The 18,089-nt window shown below is 33.8% G+C and overlaps 2 protein-coding genes across 2 annotated transcripts; one reads left to right on the top strand and one right to left on the bottom strand.

Annotated features, from left to right (window-relative positions):
* The first annotated feature begins 7,148 nt into the window (after positions 1–7,148).
* LOC149486262 (uncharacterized) lies at positions 7,149–15,159 on the top strand. Its single transcript, XM_089697868.1, has 9 exons — positions 7,149–7,194; positions 11,053–11,166; positions 12,034–12,170; positions 12,692–13,052; positions 13,159–13,312; positions 13,796–13,901; positions 14,197–14,292; positions 14,628–14,786; positions 15,115–15,159. The coding sequence occupies exons 1-9, from the start codon at positions 7,149–7,151 to the stop codon at positions 15,157–15,159; spliced, it is 1,218 nt and encodes a 405-aa protein (XP_089553994.1).
* A 1,434-nt stretch (positions 15,160–16,593) lies between these two features.
* LOC149486261 (uncharacterized) lies at positions 16,594–17,986 on the bottom strand. The gene has a single exon (XM_089697943.1). The coding sequence runs from the start codon at positions 17,954–17,956 to the stop codon at positions 16,697–16,699; it is 1,260 nt and encodes a 419-aa protein (XP_089554069.1). The 5' UTR covers positions 17,957–17,986; the 3' UTR covers positions 16,594–16,696.
* Between the last annotated feature and the right edge of the window lie 103 nt (positions 17,987–18,089).

Raw genomic sequence — 18,089 nt, 5'->3', positions numbered from 1 at the left:
TGGTTGATAATATACAGTAAATATTTATTGTTATTTCAATACATTGAAATAAGTTATTTTAATCAAGGATGTGGTTTTAATGATAGAACTGTGGGAAAATAATATACAAACATACAGATAAATATTATTTTATGAAAAAATTATTTTATATCTGACATTATCACGTTTTATTATTTTCGTTTCATGTAAGATAATTGTATAGGTACTTAAGTGTTACTATTGCGAATGTTGTGTATACCTATAATTCAAACTCAAACTCAAACTCAAACATTTATTTATTCAATTAGACTTCTTCTAGAAGCACTTTTGAATCGTCATTACATTTTTTAAATTTACCACTGATTCGAAAAGCAGTAGGTATCTATGGAGAAGAACCGGCAAGAAACTCCATAGTTGCTCTTTTAAAATCATGTCCATATACAATATAATTTTACATTACATGTTACTTACATCTAACTACATAATATTATGTATCATATTTTGTCAATTGATTACTACATTCGATACAGTTGGTTAATGATAATGTTAATGTCTTTTTATAATATGTGTAATATGTATTTGTTGTTGAATGTATGTGTCCCATTAATGAATAAAATATAAACATCAAAGTGTTTATACACATTACATCACGTGTTCCCTAAATTCAGGTTAAATAAAAATGCAAATATCTTGTCAGTTTGCCTGTTGATGGCATCAGCCCGGAATTTTCGCATTTTCCATGTAATGGCGCTATTAGGATGGTTATGAGATTGTAAAGCTTTCATCGTGTATGCGAAATAAATTCAATTTTTGTCAAACACTGACTTTTAGGGCACTAGACGTAAGGGTTCTGTAATAATATATCGCGCTTTGTACCTACGTTACCTTAACAGTATTAAACTGTCTTTAAAGGAAATACGACTGTGTGTTATAATTCAATCAACTAATCCATACTAATATAATAAATGCGAAAGTAACTCTGTCTGTCTGTCTGTTACTCAATCACGCCTTAACTACTGAACCAATTTGCATGAAATTTGGTATAGAGATATTTTGATACCCGAGAAAGGACATAGGCCACTTTTTATTGCGAAATATGTACAATAATATTATGTAGTAGTTAATAATATCAAATCTTTTTTATTTCTTACTTTTCCGTTTTTGAAGTCGGTTGTTTTTAACGCAGTTATTTTTATTTAATACTTTTTAGTGTATTTTTCAACACGAATCAAACGAGCCCAAACTCGATAAGGTTGAGTCAATATATTACTGAGTTCCTATGGCCACCTTCCGATTCAATCATCAAATCAGCTTCATGTTATGATAATATTTCATCGCTATCAAATTTACATACGTATACAAAATTTCAGCTCAATCGGTTACCGGGAAGTGAATCAAAGTTACTTGCTACATATCAACTTAGTCATCGAGTACAGACAAAAATGCTCATAAAATAAAAACTACTGGGCCTATCCGAAAAAAAAAATTATGGGACCAATTCGACACCATCCCGCATCGAACAAAAAAAGAATCACTTAAATCGGTTCTGAAACCTCGGAGTAATCGGTGTACATACAAAAAAAAAATATACCGGCCGAATTAAATAACCGCATAAAATCGCATGGAGAGCTTAATTTTCATTAAAGGCTCTAATCGCACGGATAGCTAAATTTTCACAAAAAAGCTCTAATCGCACGGAGAGCTTAATTTTCACAAAAAAACTCTCATCGCACGAAGGGCTTAATTTTCACAAAAAGCTTTAATCGCAAGGAAAGCTTAATTTTCACAAAAAGCTCTAATCGCACGGAGAGCTTAATTTTCGCAAAAAGCTCTAATCGCACGGAAAGCTTAATTTTCACAAAAAGCTCTAATCGCACGGAGAGCTTAATTTTCACAAAAAAGCTCTAATCGCATGGAGAGCTTAATTTTCATAAAAAGCTCTAATCGCACGGAAAGCTTTATATTCACAAAAAGCTCTATTCGCACGGAAAGCTTAATTTTCACAAAAAATCTCTAATCGCATGGAGAGCTTAATTTTCACAAAAAGCTCTAATCACACGGAAAGCTTAAATTTCACAAGAAGCTCTAATCGCACGGTGAGCTTAATTTTCACAAAAAGCTCTAATCGCATGGAGAGCTTAATTTTCACAAAAAGCTCTATTCGCACGGAAAGCTTTATATTCACAAAAAGCTCTATTCGCACGGAAAGCTTAATTTTCACAAAAAAGCTCTTAATCGCACGGAGAGCTTAATTTTCACAAAAAGCTCTAATCGCACGGAGAGTTTAATTTTCACAAAAAGCTCTAATCGCATGGAGAGCTTAATTTTCACAAAAAGCTCTAATCGCACGGAGAGCTTAATTTTCACAAAGAGCTCTAATCCCATGGAGAGCTTAATTTTCACAAAAAAACTAATCGCACGGAAAGCTTAATTTTCACAAAAAAACTAATCGCACGGAGCTTTATTTTCACAAAAAACTCTCTTCGCACGGAGAACTTAATTTTTCTCATTAAGCTCTAATCGCACGTAAGTGTATTTTACGTTATTTTACGTTTCACAAAAATCTCTAATTGCACGGAGAGCTTAATTTTCACAAAAAGCTCTAATCACATGGAGAGCTTAATTTTCACAAAACGCTCTAAACGCATGGAGAGCTTAATTTTCACAAAAAGCTCTAATCGCACGGAGAGCTTAATTTTCACAAAAAGCTCTAATCGCATGGAGAGCTTAATTTTCACAAAAAGCTCTAATCGCATGGAGAGCTTAATTTTCACTAAAAGCTCTAATCGCACGGAGAGCTTAATTTTCACAAAAAGCTCTAAGCGCACGGAGAGCTAAATTTTCACAAAAATCTAATCGCACGGAAAGCTTAATTTTCATAAAAAGCTCTAATCGCACGGAGAGCTTAATTTTCACAAAACGCTCTAAACGCATGGAGAGCTTAATTTCCACAAAAAGCTCTAATCGCATGGAGAGCTTAATTTTCACAAAAAGCTCTAATCGCACGGAGAGCTTAATTTTCACAAAAAGCTCTATTCGCACGGAAAGCTAAATTTTCACAAAAAAGCTCTAATCGCACGGAGAGCTTAATTTTCACAAAAAACTAATCGCATGGAGAGCTTAATTTTCACAAAAAGCTCTATTCGCACGGAGAGCTTAATTTTCACCAAAAGCTCTATTCGTACGAAAAGCTAAATTTTCACAAAAAAGCTCTAATCGAACGGAGAGCTTAATTTTCACAAAAAGCTCTAATCGCACGGTGAGCTTAATTTTCACAAAAAGCTCTAATCGCATGGAGAGCTTAATTTTCACAAAAAGCTCTATTCGCACGGAAAGCTAAATTTTCACAAAAAAGCTCTTAATCGCACGGAGAGCTTAATTTTCACAAAAAGCTCTAATCGCATGGAGAGCTTAATTTTCACAAAAAGCTCTAATCGCACGGAGAGCTTAATTTTCACAAAAAGCTCTATTCGCACGGAAAGCTAAATTTTCACAAAAAAGCTCTTAATCGCACGGAGAGCTTAATTTTCACAAAAAGCTCTCATCGCACGGAGAGTTTAATTTTCACAAAAGCTCTAATCGCACGGAGAGCTTAATTTTCACAAAAAGCTCTAATCGCATGGAGAGCTTAATTTTCACAAAAAGCTCTCATCGCACGGAGAGTTTAATTTTCACAAAAGCTCTAATCGCACGGAGAGCTTAATTTTCACAAAAAGCTCTAATCGCATGGAGAGCTTAATTTTCACAAAAAGCTCTAATCGCACGGAGAGCTTAATTTTCACAAGAAGCTCTAATCACACGGAGAGCTTAATTTTCATAAAAAGCTCTAATCGCACGGAAAGCTTAATATTCACTAATAAAAATAACTTCGTTAAAAACAACCGACTTCAAAAACGGAAAAGTAAGAAATAAAAAAGATTTGACATTATTATTTACTACATATTATTTATATGTGCTATTTGTACGGTGCAACCGCACAGATCAAAAAGCTACAACGACTCCCTGCTAGCTCTTGGGAAGCGCATCCAGGGGATAGCAGCAGCAGCGGGCCTGTGGTGTGCGTGGCGGCCGGCGGCGGCGAGCGCCCTCCGCGGCGCGAGCGCCTGCCGCGTACCAGCGCGCAGCGTGCCATCAGTGACCCATGTGTTAGTTTTAGTGATAAGTGTGTGAGTGTAAAGTGTGTAAAACAAAAAGCAGAGCAAAGTGTGTGTGAAACAAAAAAGCAGAGCAATGTGTGTGTGCGTCATTCAGTGAATCAATAAAAGACAATTCCCTATTTTAGAAAAGTGTAGCCTTAAGATCGATATCTGATGATTGTCGGGCATCATTTGTTAATAGCTTTTAAGAATATTGTTTTCACCTTGTAATAGGTTAGCTCATCGTCATATCTATCATAGCTTTCATTTCCATCACTCTTGTTGCCCGGGAGCATGTACGGTGCAACCGCACAGAGTGCAAAATCATCATTTTTGTATATCACAGCATTTTCATTTTCATATAGCGTTAGTTCACATTAAAACGTCGCGAGCCGCGTACGTATGTAACTCATTACAGCATAGCAATAAAATCATATTATTTAGCAGCTTAGTTTTATTAGTATCTAGCAGCAGCATCCCAGGTGTACGAACCATAGTCCGTACACTATTTATTAAAAAGGTTTGATGTCGGTGCACGGGCTTAATACTAAGTGCTTATTGTTCGGCACCAACTTCAAACCTATTTAATAAATAGCACATCCATACTAATATTATAAATGCGAAAGTAACTCTGTCTGTCTGTCTGTTACTCAATCACGCCTTAACTACTGAACCAATTTGCATGAAATTTGGTATAGAGATATTTTGAAAGAAATTTAAAGAGAAAGGACATATGCCACTTTTTATTGCGAAATATGTACCACGGGCGAAGCCGGGGCGGACCGCTAGTTAGCAATATATTAAAATAATTAACATCAAGATTTATTCAAATAATCTGTCCGTTTAATAGGCGGAAGACACACACGAGGGCTTGTGCACGCAGTAGTTACCTAGTAATTATTTGGTAATCTGTGGTAGCTCATCTAAATTAAACCATTATTTATATGAAAAAACACAATCACTATATGTATAGTATAAAACAAAGTCGCTTTTTCTATCCTTATGTCCCTATGTATGCTTAAATCTTTTAAAACTACGCAACGGATTTTGATGCGGTTTTTTTATAAGTAGATAAAGTGATTCAAGAGGAAGGTTTTAGTATATTATTTATTAGGTTTTAGACTAAGCGGTCGAAGCCGCGGGCGCAAAGCTAGTATATTTATAATTGTAATAGGTATAATATTATAATTGCTTACTGTTTGTAAAGTACGGTTTGGAGAGCATCAGTGTTTCTAAAGAAAGAAATGAATTCGTACGAAAAGACGCTCTTCGTATTAATGTAAAGAAATAAAGATTAAAGGGAAACTATTAATAATTAATAGTGATGAATTGTTAAAACATTATCTTGCGCTGAAACCTTCTAATATCAAGTGAATGCCTGATTAAAAGGCTTTAGTTTGATTGACGTAATTCTTGAGTGAGCTTTCGTAAGCTTTGGATAATAACATACGAAGCCTTTACCTTTGTAAGCGTCTGCTCTAGATACACCTAAAATGAGTAAGACATACTTTTATACTATTTTTTTACTGCGCTTAAACTTTACAATGAAACTTAACCTAATTATATTGCGATATGGTCAGATGATTTAAAACTCTATCTGTCTTACCACAAAAAACTTTAGACAGCGTTTAACTTTAAGCGCGGGTTGTCTTTAATCTGGTTTTGGTATTTCACATAGACAACTATTAAAGTGACAGATCCCTGGTTTAAAGTTAGACTGTGTTTAAATTGTTTTGTGGTAATACCACATAGGTATTAATAATTATGCAGACTATTTCCACAGCTTATTTATTTAAGAATTAAATGCTCAAGCGTTTTTCCAAAACAACCGAAGAACCTAGCCTAACCTTCAGTGGTACATACAAAAAAACGTCTACGAATACAATATATTTTCTCGAAAAACCACTCGATATCACTTGCCTCACTTGAAGCGTGTGACATTCGTCATCGGTAATTTCCCCAGAGAAAGCTGTATCACCGTCGATTCTTCACCACAGTAATACGTATATTTTACTGTGTAATTGAGCTGCGAACCATTGAGACTTGAGTGCTATTTATTCGTAAATCTTGTCAAATGTTTTACATAAAACACGCTGTTAAACGGCGCGATGTTTAGACACGTATTTACTGCTTGAAGTGATAAAAGAGAATCATGAGGCAATGGTCTTATAATATGTGTAAAAAAAAGTAAAAAGTGTGTAGATAGAAAATATTATGAATGAGACATCTTCAGAATGTTTTCTTTCCATTATATAACAATTTAGGACTATTCCTTGAGCATTAATAATATATTATAATATAATAATACACACACACTAGTTGTGCCCCACTGTTTTACCCGCATTGCTCCGCTCCTATCGGTCTTAGTCTGATGATATATCGCCTATATAGCCTTCCTTGATAAATGGACTATCTAACAGTGAAATAATTTTTCGAATCGGAACCGTGGTGGAACCTGAGATGAGCGCGTTCAAAGAAACAAAATCTTCTTTATAATATTAGTAATTAGTATAAATGCTTTAATCAAAAAGTTTTCGAGCTTGAATCCATCAACAATCAAATTAGTTGCGACGGATTTTGTATCCTGGGAACGTTAACCTTAAAATCCCATTATGAGAACATGATTTGTTTCTGGAAAATTATAACTGTCTCACCAAGCTAATTTTTCTTGAAAAACTTCAATTTATGTTTAATGACTTATTTGGAACCCACAATGTTTTTATATGAATGGGAAATGTAATGTAATTAGAAAATATTTTGCTTTAAAAAGATGAGGTAATTATGAAAATAAAGCGATTACTCAATTTCTTGTACTTTAATGTTAAAAATTAGCATTTATAAATTATTATTACTTCCTGTTTCCCATATAGCCCGTCTGTCAAAAGGATCAAGCTACCTTGTACAGGGTATAATAGCATACCTATTTGCAACCTATGCAAATACATTTAAAACAAATTTATTTCAGGTGGTAAGAAGTTTCAAGACATACCCAAAATGTATACACTATATTCGTTTATACTAACTGTACTCATGATGTATCCTAATCCGGCAAAAGATAAAGCCAGATTTTTTGGGGCAGGTAAATACTTATCTCTATTATTTACTTCATTCAATAACGTATTTTATGAAATAAAATTAAATCCATTCTAATATTTTGAAGGCAGAAAGAAATTTAAATACGCTACTCGTAATCTCTATACATACTCTATATAAAAATGAATCCCTATTTCTCTTGATCACGGCATCACGCGTGAACGGGTGGACCGATTTCGATAATTATTTTTTTATAAGATTCCTTGAAGTACGAGGATGGTTCTTATGGAGAGAAAACGTTAACATGTACCACGGGCGAAGCTGGGGCGGACCGATTTTCACAAAAAGCTCTAATCGCACGGAGAGTTTAATTTTCACAAAAGCTCTAATCGCACGGAGAGCTTAATTTTCACAAAAAGCTCTAATCGCATGGAGAGCTTAATTTTCACAAAAAGCTCTAATCGCACGGAGAGCTTAATTTTCACAAAAAGCTCTAATCGCGTGGAGAGCTTAATTTTCACAAAAAGCTCTAATCGCACGGAGAGCTTAATTTTCACAAAAAGCTCTATTCGCACGGAAAGCTTAATTTTCACAAAAAAGCTCTAATCGAACGGAGAGCTTAATTTTCACAAAAAACTAATCGCACGGAAAGCTTAATTTTCACAAAAAGCTCTAATCGCACGGTGAGCTTAATTTTCACAAAAAGCTCTAATCGCATGGAGAGCTTAATTTTCACAAAAAGCTCTATTCGCACGGAAAGCTAAATTTTCACAAAAAAGCTCTTAATCGCACGGAGAGCTTAATTTTCACAAAAAGCTCTCATCGCACGGAGAGTTTAATTTTCACAAAAGCTCTAATCGCACGGAGAGCTTAATTTTCACAAAAAGCTCTAATCGCATGGAGAGCTTAATTTTCACAAAAAGCTTTAATCGCACGGAGGCTTAATTTTCAAAAAAGCTATAATCGCACGGAGAGCTTAATTATCATTAAAAGCTCTAATCGAACGGAAAGCTTAATTTTCACTAAAAGCTGTAATCGCACGGAGAGCTTAATTTTCACAAAAATCTCTAATCGCACGCAGGGCTTAATTTTCATTAAAGGCTCTAATCACACGGAGAGCTTAATTTTCATAAAAAACTCTAATCGCACGGAAAGCTTAATATTCACTAATAAAAATAACTGCGTTAAAAACAATCGACTTCAAAAACGGAAAAGTAAGAAATAAAAAAGATTTGACATTGACATTATTATTTACTACATATTATTTATATGTGCTATTTATTAAAAAGGTTTGATGTCGGTGCACGGGCTTAATACTAAGTGCTTATTGTTTGGCACCAACTTCAAACCTATTTAATAAATAGCACATCCATACTAATATTATAAATGCGAAAGTAACTCTGTCTGTCTGTCTGTTACTCAATCACGCCTTAACTACTGAACCAATTTGCATGAAATTTGGTATAGAGATATTTTGAAAGAAATTTAAAGAGAAAGGACATAGGCCACTTTTTATTGCGAAATATGTACCACGGGCGAAGCCGGGGCGGACCGCTACTTAGCAATATATTAAAATAATTAACATCAAGATTTATTCAAATTATCTGTCCGTTTAATAGGCGGAAGACACACACGAGGGCTTGTGCACGCAGTAGTTACCTAGTAATTATTTGGTAATCTGTGGTAGCTCATCTAAATTAAACCATTATTTATATGAAAAAACACAATCACTATAATATTATGTATAGTATAAAACAAAGTCGCTTTTTCTATCCTTATGTCCCTATGTATGCTTAAATCTTTTAAAACTACGCAACGAATTTTGATGCGGTTTTTTTATAAGTAGATAAAGTGATTCAAGAGGAAGGTTTTAGTATATTATTTATTAGGTTTTAGACTAAGCGGTCGAAGCCGCGGGCGCAAAGCTAGTATATTTATAATTGTAATAGGTATAATATTATAATTGTTTACTGTTTGTAAAGTACGGTTTGGAGAGCATCAGTGTTTCTAAAGAAAGAAATGAATTCGTACGAAAAGACGCTCTTCGTATTAATGTACAGAAATAAAGATTAAAGGGAAACTATTAATAATTAATAGTGATGAATTGTTAAAACATTATCTTGTGCTGAAACCTTCTAATATCAAGTGAATGCCTGATTAATAGGCTTTAGTTTGATTGACGTAATTCTTGAGTCAGAGCTTTCGTAAGCTTTGGATAATAACATACGAAGCCTTTACCTTTGTAAGCGTCTGCTCTAGATACACCTAAAATGAGTAAGACATACTTTTATACTATTTATTTATTGCGCTAAAACTTTACAATGAAACTTAACCTAATTATATTGCGATATGGTCAGATGATTTAAAACATTTGTCATTATAAACTCTATCTGTCTTACCACAAAAAACTTTAGACAGCGTTTAACTTTAAGCGCGGGTTGTCTTTAATCTGGTTTTGTCGTATTTCACATAGACAACTATTAAAGTGACAGATCCCTGGTTTAAAGTTAGACTGTGTTTAAATTGTTTTGTGGTAATACCACATATGTATTATTATGCAGACTATTTCCACAGCTTATTTATTTAAGAATTAAATGCTCAAGCGTTTTTCCAAAACAACCGAAGAAGCTAGCCTAACCTTCAGCGGTACATAAAAATGTCTACGAATATATATTTACTCGAAAAACCACTCGATATCACTTGTCTCACGGTAAAGTGTGTGACACTCGTCATCGGTAATTTCCCCAGAGAAAGCTGTATCACCGTCGATTCTTCACCACAGTAATACGTATATTTTACTGTGTAATTGAGCTGCGAACCATTGAGACTTGAGTGCTATTTATTCGTAAATCTTGTCAAATGTTTTACATAAAACACGCTGTTAAACGGCGCGATGTTTAGACACGTATTTACTGCTTGAAGTGATAAGAGTATCATGAGGCAATGGTCTTAATATGTGTAAAAAAAAGTAAAAAGTGTGTAGATAGAAAATATTCTGAATGAGACATCTTCAGAATGTATTCTTTCCATTATATAACAATTTAGGACTATTCCTTGAGCATTAATAATATCTTATATATAAAATTCTCGTGTCACAATGTTAGTCTGCATACTCCTACGAAACGGGTGGACCGATTCTCATGAAATTTTCTGTGCATATCGGGTAAGTCTGAGAATCGGCCAACATCTATTTTTCATATGTACCACGGGCGAAGCCGGGGGCGGACCGCTAGTATTATAATATAATAATACACACACACTAGTTGTGCCCCACCGTTTTACTCGCATTGCTCCGCTCCTATCGGTCTTAGTCTGATGATATATCGCCTATAGCCTTCCTTGATAAATGGACTAACATCAGAATCTAACAGTGAAATAATTTTTCGAATCGGAGCCGTGATTCCTGAGATGAGCGCGTTCAAAGAAACAAAATCTTCTTTATAATATTAGTAATTAGTATAAATGCTTTAATCAAAAAGTTTTCGAGCATGAATCCATCAACAATCAAATTAGTTGCGACGGATTTGTATCCTGGGAACCTTAACCTTAAAATCCCATTATGAGAACATGATTTGTTTCTGGAAAATTATACCCGTCTCACCAAGCTAATTTTTCTTGAAAAACTTCAATTTATGTTTAATGACTTATTTGGAACCCACAATGTTTTTATATGAATGGGAAATGTAATGTAATTAGAAAATATTTTGCTTTAAAAAGATGAGGTAATTATGAAAATAAAGCGATTACTCAATTTCTTGTACTTTAATGTTAAAAATTAGCATTTATAAATTATTACTTTCTGTTTCCCATCACTAGCCCGTCTGTCAAAAGGATCAAGCTACCTTGTACAAGGTATAATAGCATATTTGCTACCTATGCAAATACATTTAAAACTTTATTTCAGGTGGTAAGAAGTTTCAAGACATACCCAAAATGTATAAACTATATTCTTTTATACTAACTGTACTCATGATGTATCCTAATCCGGCAAAAGATAAAGCCAGATTTTTTGGGGCAGGTAAATACTTATCTCTATTATTTACTTCATTCAATAACGTATTTTATGAAATAAAATTAAATCCATTCTAATATTTTGAAGGCAGAAAGAAATTTAAATACGCTACTCGTAATCTCTATACATACTCTATATAAAAATGAATCCCCATTTCTCTTGGTCATGGCATCACGCGTGATCGGGTGGACCGATTGCGATAATTCTTTTTTTATAATATTCCTTGAAGTACGAGGATGGTTCTTATGGAGAGAAAACGTTAACATGTAGATAACACGGGTGAAGCCGGGGCGGACCGATAGTTTTTATTATATTTTCAACTAAACACTTATAAAGATAAAAAATTTCTTTATTAATTTATTCTCACCAAATGGTCTGTTTTTATATAATTCTGCTACAACTGGAAAAAATCAAATAGCACAAGATTGAGGTCCCTTTGTTAAGGTTTTGCCTGCTACCTTCAACACTTTCATACAAACAATGTTTGTTTGCAACTTTGTTTGTATGAACTGACCCTTTAAAGTTTTACAAGACCACAAATACATAACCCATACAACTGTATATAGACTACTAGCTGTGTCCCGCGGCTTACCCGCATTTCTCCGCTTCTGTTGGTCTTACCGCGGGATGATTAAAAAAATATTTTTAAGTTCTGTCCAGTTCCTGAGATTATCGTGTTCAAACTAACAAACAAATACAGCTTCATATATTGCTAGCTTCCCGCCCGCGGTTTCGCCCGCTGAGTCTATTAAAAAAACCGCATCTAAATCCATTGCGTAGTTTTAAAGATTTCAGTATACATAGGGACAGAGAAGGCGACTTTGTTTTATACTATGTAGTGATGATTAACTAGAGATTAATCTTATCTTACAGTTATGATCGCACTGTCCTGTGTCCCCCAATTTGGTTTTATGTTGTACGACATAAGCATTCGCATTGGTACGGGTGATATGGAAAATCTCGTCAGGCAAATGGTCATTACCATCGTGTTATTGTTCGTTTTAATTAAGGTAATATGAACTCAAAACTAATTAAAATGTATAACAGAAGAGAGAACTGCAGCAGCTTTAGAGCACGAATTTGATAGACATACAGGCCGCACATCTGCACTGAGGTAGACAGCTTACAAGTCACGGCATAGTGCTTAATGTTATTATTTTATGCTCTTATATCGTTCTAGATAGGTCACCTGGTGGTTCAAATGACCCATAAATCTTACAACATGGGCATGTAGTCTATGAGAAGACAAATAAGAAAAAAGAACTCAAATTTAAACTTCATATCATTCATTCTAGTGGGTTTATCTTCAAAATCTTCAAAATTATAGAATAATTATTACCATTCTGAATTGTTTTCATTGGTAGTAAAACTATTTGATAAAAATCACAAAATTATAATGTTTAACTTAATCTCACATTTAACACAATAAAATGAAATCTACAAATCAAATTTTTCATTATCGTTAACTCAAATTAGAGATATTATTATAACTCGACATTTACAACATTTACAAAAATGAGTTCTTTTTCAGATGTTTCTAACCATATTCCGAAAGAAAGAATTACGAGTGATTTACGATGTCATCGAGGCTGACTACGAAAGGTTCAACAGCCTGCCAGAAGAAGAATTAGCCATCGCAACTGAAGCTATAGAAAAGACTCAAAAGCTGGAAAAAGCATGGATTCTCATCATCGGTTCTGCTGCAGCGTCTTTCCCTCTTCTTGCCTGTGTTCTTACAGTCTACTCGTCTTTCACGGAGAACCCCAGAAAGCACATGATTCATGAGACCATAATGCCCTTTATCGATGATAAGAAATATTCGTTTCCGTTCTTTGAAATCCAAGCGGTATACAGCTTGTATATAGTTTGGCTGGTCTTCGTTGGATACACGGGTACTATTTAGTTTTTTGTTTTCCAGTCTTCATGTTTCATTTACTTTATTAGTTATTTGGATTTTGGAACTAATTAATAATTAAATTCAAAAATATTGTTTTGTAGGTTTTGACGGCATATTCTCTGTATGCATACTCCATATATCGTTGAAAATAAAGCTATTTTCACACAAGCTTTTGCATTTAATGGACGACACAGATGTACCAACTATAAAACAAAGAATTGCTTCCATCGTGAGAGACCAGTGCGATGTTCATAGGTTGTATATAACATATAGACAAACGTATTATTTTTAACGTAGTTAGTAGAAGTAGCTCAGATTTAAAGCTTAAAGCTTTATAAGTCTTCAGAAGGTTAAAAATGAAAACAAATCAGTTTATCTCCATAGTACTCATCGCCACTGCTCCAATCAAATATACTTACAAAACTTTCTGATGAAATATACACATTGTTCTAATGAAAAAAAATGTGGTGGGTTATTACGTGAACCTTCATTCTCTGGGTCAAAAGTCTAAAGTCTGTTTTCTCGGAGTGGGAATAAAATGAGCTAATGATGACATTATTTATTGCATATCTTTCATTACTAGTGAGTAGGTATATGATTGATTTAGCGTACTTTTTACTGCGATGAAACATGGCATTCCTATGAGAGTTTTCGTTTAATCATTTGAACAAAGCCGCGGGTGAAAAGCTAGTGTTAAAAATTTTCGTTTGATAACGATTATCTTATTCACAATTGCAGTTTTATCAAACAAATTCAGACGAGCTTTGAAATATGGCTGGCTGGAATATTTCTCATATCCGTGGTACAAATAGGTATGGCTCTAAGCCAGACCGCTACAAAAGGTGTACGTATCCATGTTATTCTGTCCACACATACTATTTCACTTAAATATAAGTTATTTTACACAAGCCACTTGTCCCGGCTTCACCTGATATGTTCCAGGATAAAAAAATCAAATTGTAGCCTACGCTACGCGGTATTTACCTACTGACTTTTTGTGTAAACTGTAAAATATTATTATTTTCAGCTAGGTAGTTTTTAAATTCAATAAAATTGAAGACATTACCAAATTAATGTGGTAATTTCAATAAGAAAAATGTCAAAATTAATTTATTATAACTTCATCGTTTTCTATTTAGGAAAGTGAAGTGAATATCATCTACTATGTGTTTGCTGTGACCACGGCTGTACACATCTACCTGCCTTGCTATCTCACTTCTGATGTTACTTTCAACGTAAGCTATTTATTTTCTAGATAATTTTTTTATTATTTATTTGCGACCACACCTACAGCTTCTTTCCCTGATAAACAAAACTTGCTTTACGAGGAGACAACATCTTCCTTGTGCATATTATACACCTTTCCAACTGCAAAAGAAAGAGTTTATGTTTTTCGAGTTTATGTTTATTTTTTGCCATGCCGCGCCTAAACCGCTGAGTGGATAACTTATAAGGTGTCGGTAATCATCAGAATTGTTGTGTAGTGACATGGGCATAAATAAGCAGTCGGGATTTTTTATAATAATAATAATTCTTGTTGTCTAACTTTACCATGGCTTTGCTTACCCAGATGGCCGAAGTACCTAACTGTATATACGCTTGCAACTGGGAGGCAACCTCTGACACGGGCGTGCGCCGCTCCGTCGCCATCATGCTTGCGCGCGCGCAGGTGCCCACGCACTTCAAGGCGTATGACATGCTCACGTATAACATGAAGATGTTTGTTTCGGTATGTTTTCTCTTTATAAGCGATATTATTGTGGTTACATGACAAATACACTACATAATATACCTGTTCAAATAAAATAAAGAAACTGTAACATTTTAAATTACTGGTTTTGCCACGCGGTTTTTCTGCGGACGAACTTGCGGCGTCACGCGCGCAAAATCAAGTATTTTAAATTTTTATAGGTTCTGTCTTATTCTGAACATAAGCCATATCATTGACGTATCATCAAAATCTGTTCAGTAGTTTTTGCGTGAAAGAGGAACATACATACATCAAAATAAATTTTCACGTTTATAATGTTAATAAGATATATTTCTTCTTGTTTCAGATAATGCAGACAGCATATTCGATGTACACGCTCTTGAGATCGTAAAAAGTAATTAGTCAACATATTTCGGTAAATATAGTACCAAATAAATTTGATTATAATATATAAAAGGGCTTTTATTTTATCTAAAAGGAATCAATTTTACACTTGTGGCTCTGATGCTAAAAAAGTGTATGCAATTTTTAATACATACGACTGTCGGTCCGTCCCTATGTATGCTTAAATCTTTAAAACTACGCAACGGATCTTGATGCAGTTTTATTTAAAAGGTAGAGTGATTCTCGAGGAAGTTTTAAGTATATAATTTGTTAGGTTTTAAACAAAGTGGACAAAGCCACGGGTGGAAAGCTAGTTCTTTATACTAAAGGTTTCAACAACACGGTAATATAATTTAAATTGGAAACAGTAGTATAACGAATTTAAATGAGTCATGATTTCGATACCTTTGAAAACTGAAAAATAATTAATACACAATCATTACAAAGAAAAATGTTTTAAATCGCAAACCCAACATTATTAATTAATTTATTTATTAATAAATCTCTTCAAAATAGAGAAAAATCATTTTGGTATGTAGGTAATTAAGGCTGAAAATATTAATCCGGCCGGACCTCATCAACAGCAAATATCTTAGCAAATATGAACCATTTTATAAATACCTACATAATTATTTTTCGATTTTCATTTGAGGAAATCGTACAATTTTTATTGGTTTTCATTTATAATGATACTTTAATGTTTAGATAAAATTAAGCAAACGAAGTTCAGTCAATAATTAAAAAAAGTAGGTATGTAAATTAAGATTACGCTCCTAAAAATAGCGATCGTTCATTCGATTTGAAATAGTAATGTGAAGTCCAGCGTCCCTTTCATAAATAAAACAGATATGCATTATACATCTGTATACGTATCCAGCCAGACCGAAACTATTTTTGTTTGCCTTCTCGGGAATCGAACCCATCTTATTTCTACGATTTCGCGTCAACCACTGCACCAAGAAGGCAGTCTGACTCGCACATACGCAGTACAATAATTCGAACCTTACTGTAAATAACCTTACGACCCTTCTAACTCTATTAATAATAATTAATCTAAGCAAATATATTAGCTATTGCTTCAAAACGGTTAAATACTCAACAATAATAAAGTTTGAGTAAGTTTTACATCTTAATTTCGTATCGTCAAGAATTCGGTTCAGTTTCCATGTTAAATTAACAAAGTTACAAAGTAATTTTGGGCATGCCTCGGATATGAGGCTTTTGCTACTTTGGTTAACGATATTCTGGTCTGTTTTTGTATATAAATAAGCTTTGTAATCTAAAATGGCAACCCTCTATGAATGACAAAGATAATAAGTCAGTCAAGTGATGATTGTAGAAATTTCTCAATGTTATTCTTGATTGGTTGTAATTTTTTAAATAATTATAGAACTATAAATATCCGATTGAAAATGAAAAATAAGTCATAAATTACGGACATTCTTTATTTTTTTAAGAAAGCCTCCAAATAATGCCTCATTAGAATTACCACATGCCCTTTATTTAAGTATTGAAAAATTTTACTTTACACTAATCATCAGACATTATTCATCTGAGCTCGTGGTTGTAGTAACACTGTCCTTGTCATTTATTAAACTTATCTGACTACCAACATCAGTATCGCGATATCGTTTCTTCTTTCCCACTTCCCTTCCCATCCTGTCGCACACATTCACAACACTCTCCCTCAGTTCTATCGGTATATCTCTAACTATAACGTCTTTTAAAAGTGCATTCCTTATTTCTTTATCAACGTAAGATACCTTCTTTTTACATTTCTTTTTCTTCTTCAAGCAGCTTTTCACATTTCGCCAAATCTCCGATAATTCCCCTTTCGACCATAGTTTGTACAATTTAACGATCACATTGATACAGCAAATGAAAGAAAACAGTACAGCTACAGCACTGATTATACAAAGAATGATAGCCAATAACGCTGATCGGAAACACCCACTAAAATCTATCACCTTATCTTCTGAACATGGACATAATTTACCATGCAACAAATCCCTTAAAAGATTAATGTTCTGGGAAATTGTGGAGCAATTAGACCTTGCTTCGACATAACTTACGTCGTCATACGATGACGATTGAGTTACGGTTCCCAAACCTGTCGTTATTGCATAAATATCTTGAACTGTCATTGGCGTGTCTAAGTCTCTGCAAGAATTCACATCAGGAATATACACAATGTCAGGTAATTCTTTTTCAAAATCACCGATACATGTGGCGGCTTCTATGCATTTTTTTAAACTCTTGTCATAAAACGGCTTATAACCTAGATATTTGAAATCACAATTAACTGGAGCACAACCATTCAATGGATCTTGATCAATTGTATCACAAATTCTTCCTTTATAAGCGCCTAAATAAGGTTTTAATAATCTCTTTGATCGCTTCGTAATCCTTGTATCAAATCCAATTTCAGTCTGTAAAATGTCCTGATAAGTATTACATCGATAAGCTAAATTTATATCACAGTATCCTTTCAAATCGTGTTGATATATCGCAGGATAAATGTATATAATCGTCTTACGGTCTCTTGGTCTGACTACCTCATAGGCCTCGTTATATAAGTCCATAGAAAGACAGGCATTATGTCCTTGATCAACTAAACAACACTTACGTTTTACTGTATGTATTTGGCAAGTATGAAATCGGTCTTCGTTTTCAATATCTATATAAAATTGAATACCTATAGAGTTCTTAATAAGAGGTAGAATGCCTGTATCTACGATTGATATTGGTACGATTGCAGTAAAGTGAACTAATAAAAAAACTAAGGAAACTATATTTTTAGACATAACATTATCAATTGACAATGTCACTTATATCAGTATTCTTTTTTATTTGTGGTAGATAATGGAGAAGTTACTATATAAACTTATTTTATATAGAAAGTATCAATTATATAATTTCAATTATTATTAGTACTTT

The sequence above is a fragment of the Colias philodice genome, chromosome 8 (assembly GCF_061535455.1).
Source record: "Colias philodice isolate Cphi_HAF_F1 chromosome 8, ilColPhil1 Martin Lab GWU primary, whole genome shotgun sequence".
NCBI lineage: Eukaryota > Metazoa > Arthropoda > Insecta > Lepidoptera > Pieridae > Colias > Colias philodice.
The sequence above is the reverse complement of the archived record's forward strand: the minus strand, read 5'-3'. Positions and strand labels throughout refer to the sequence as shown.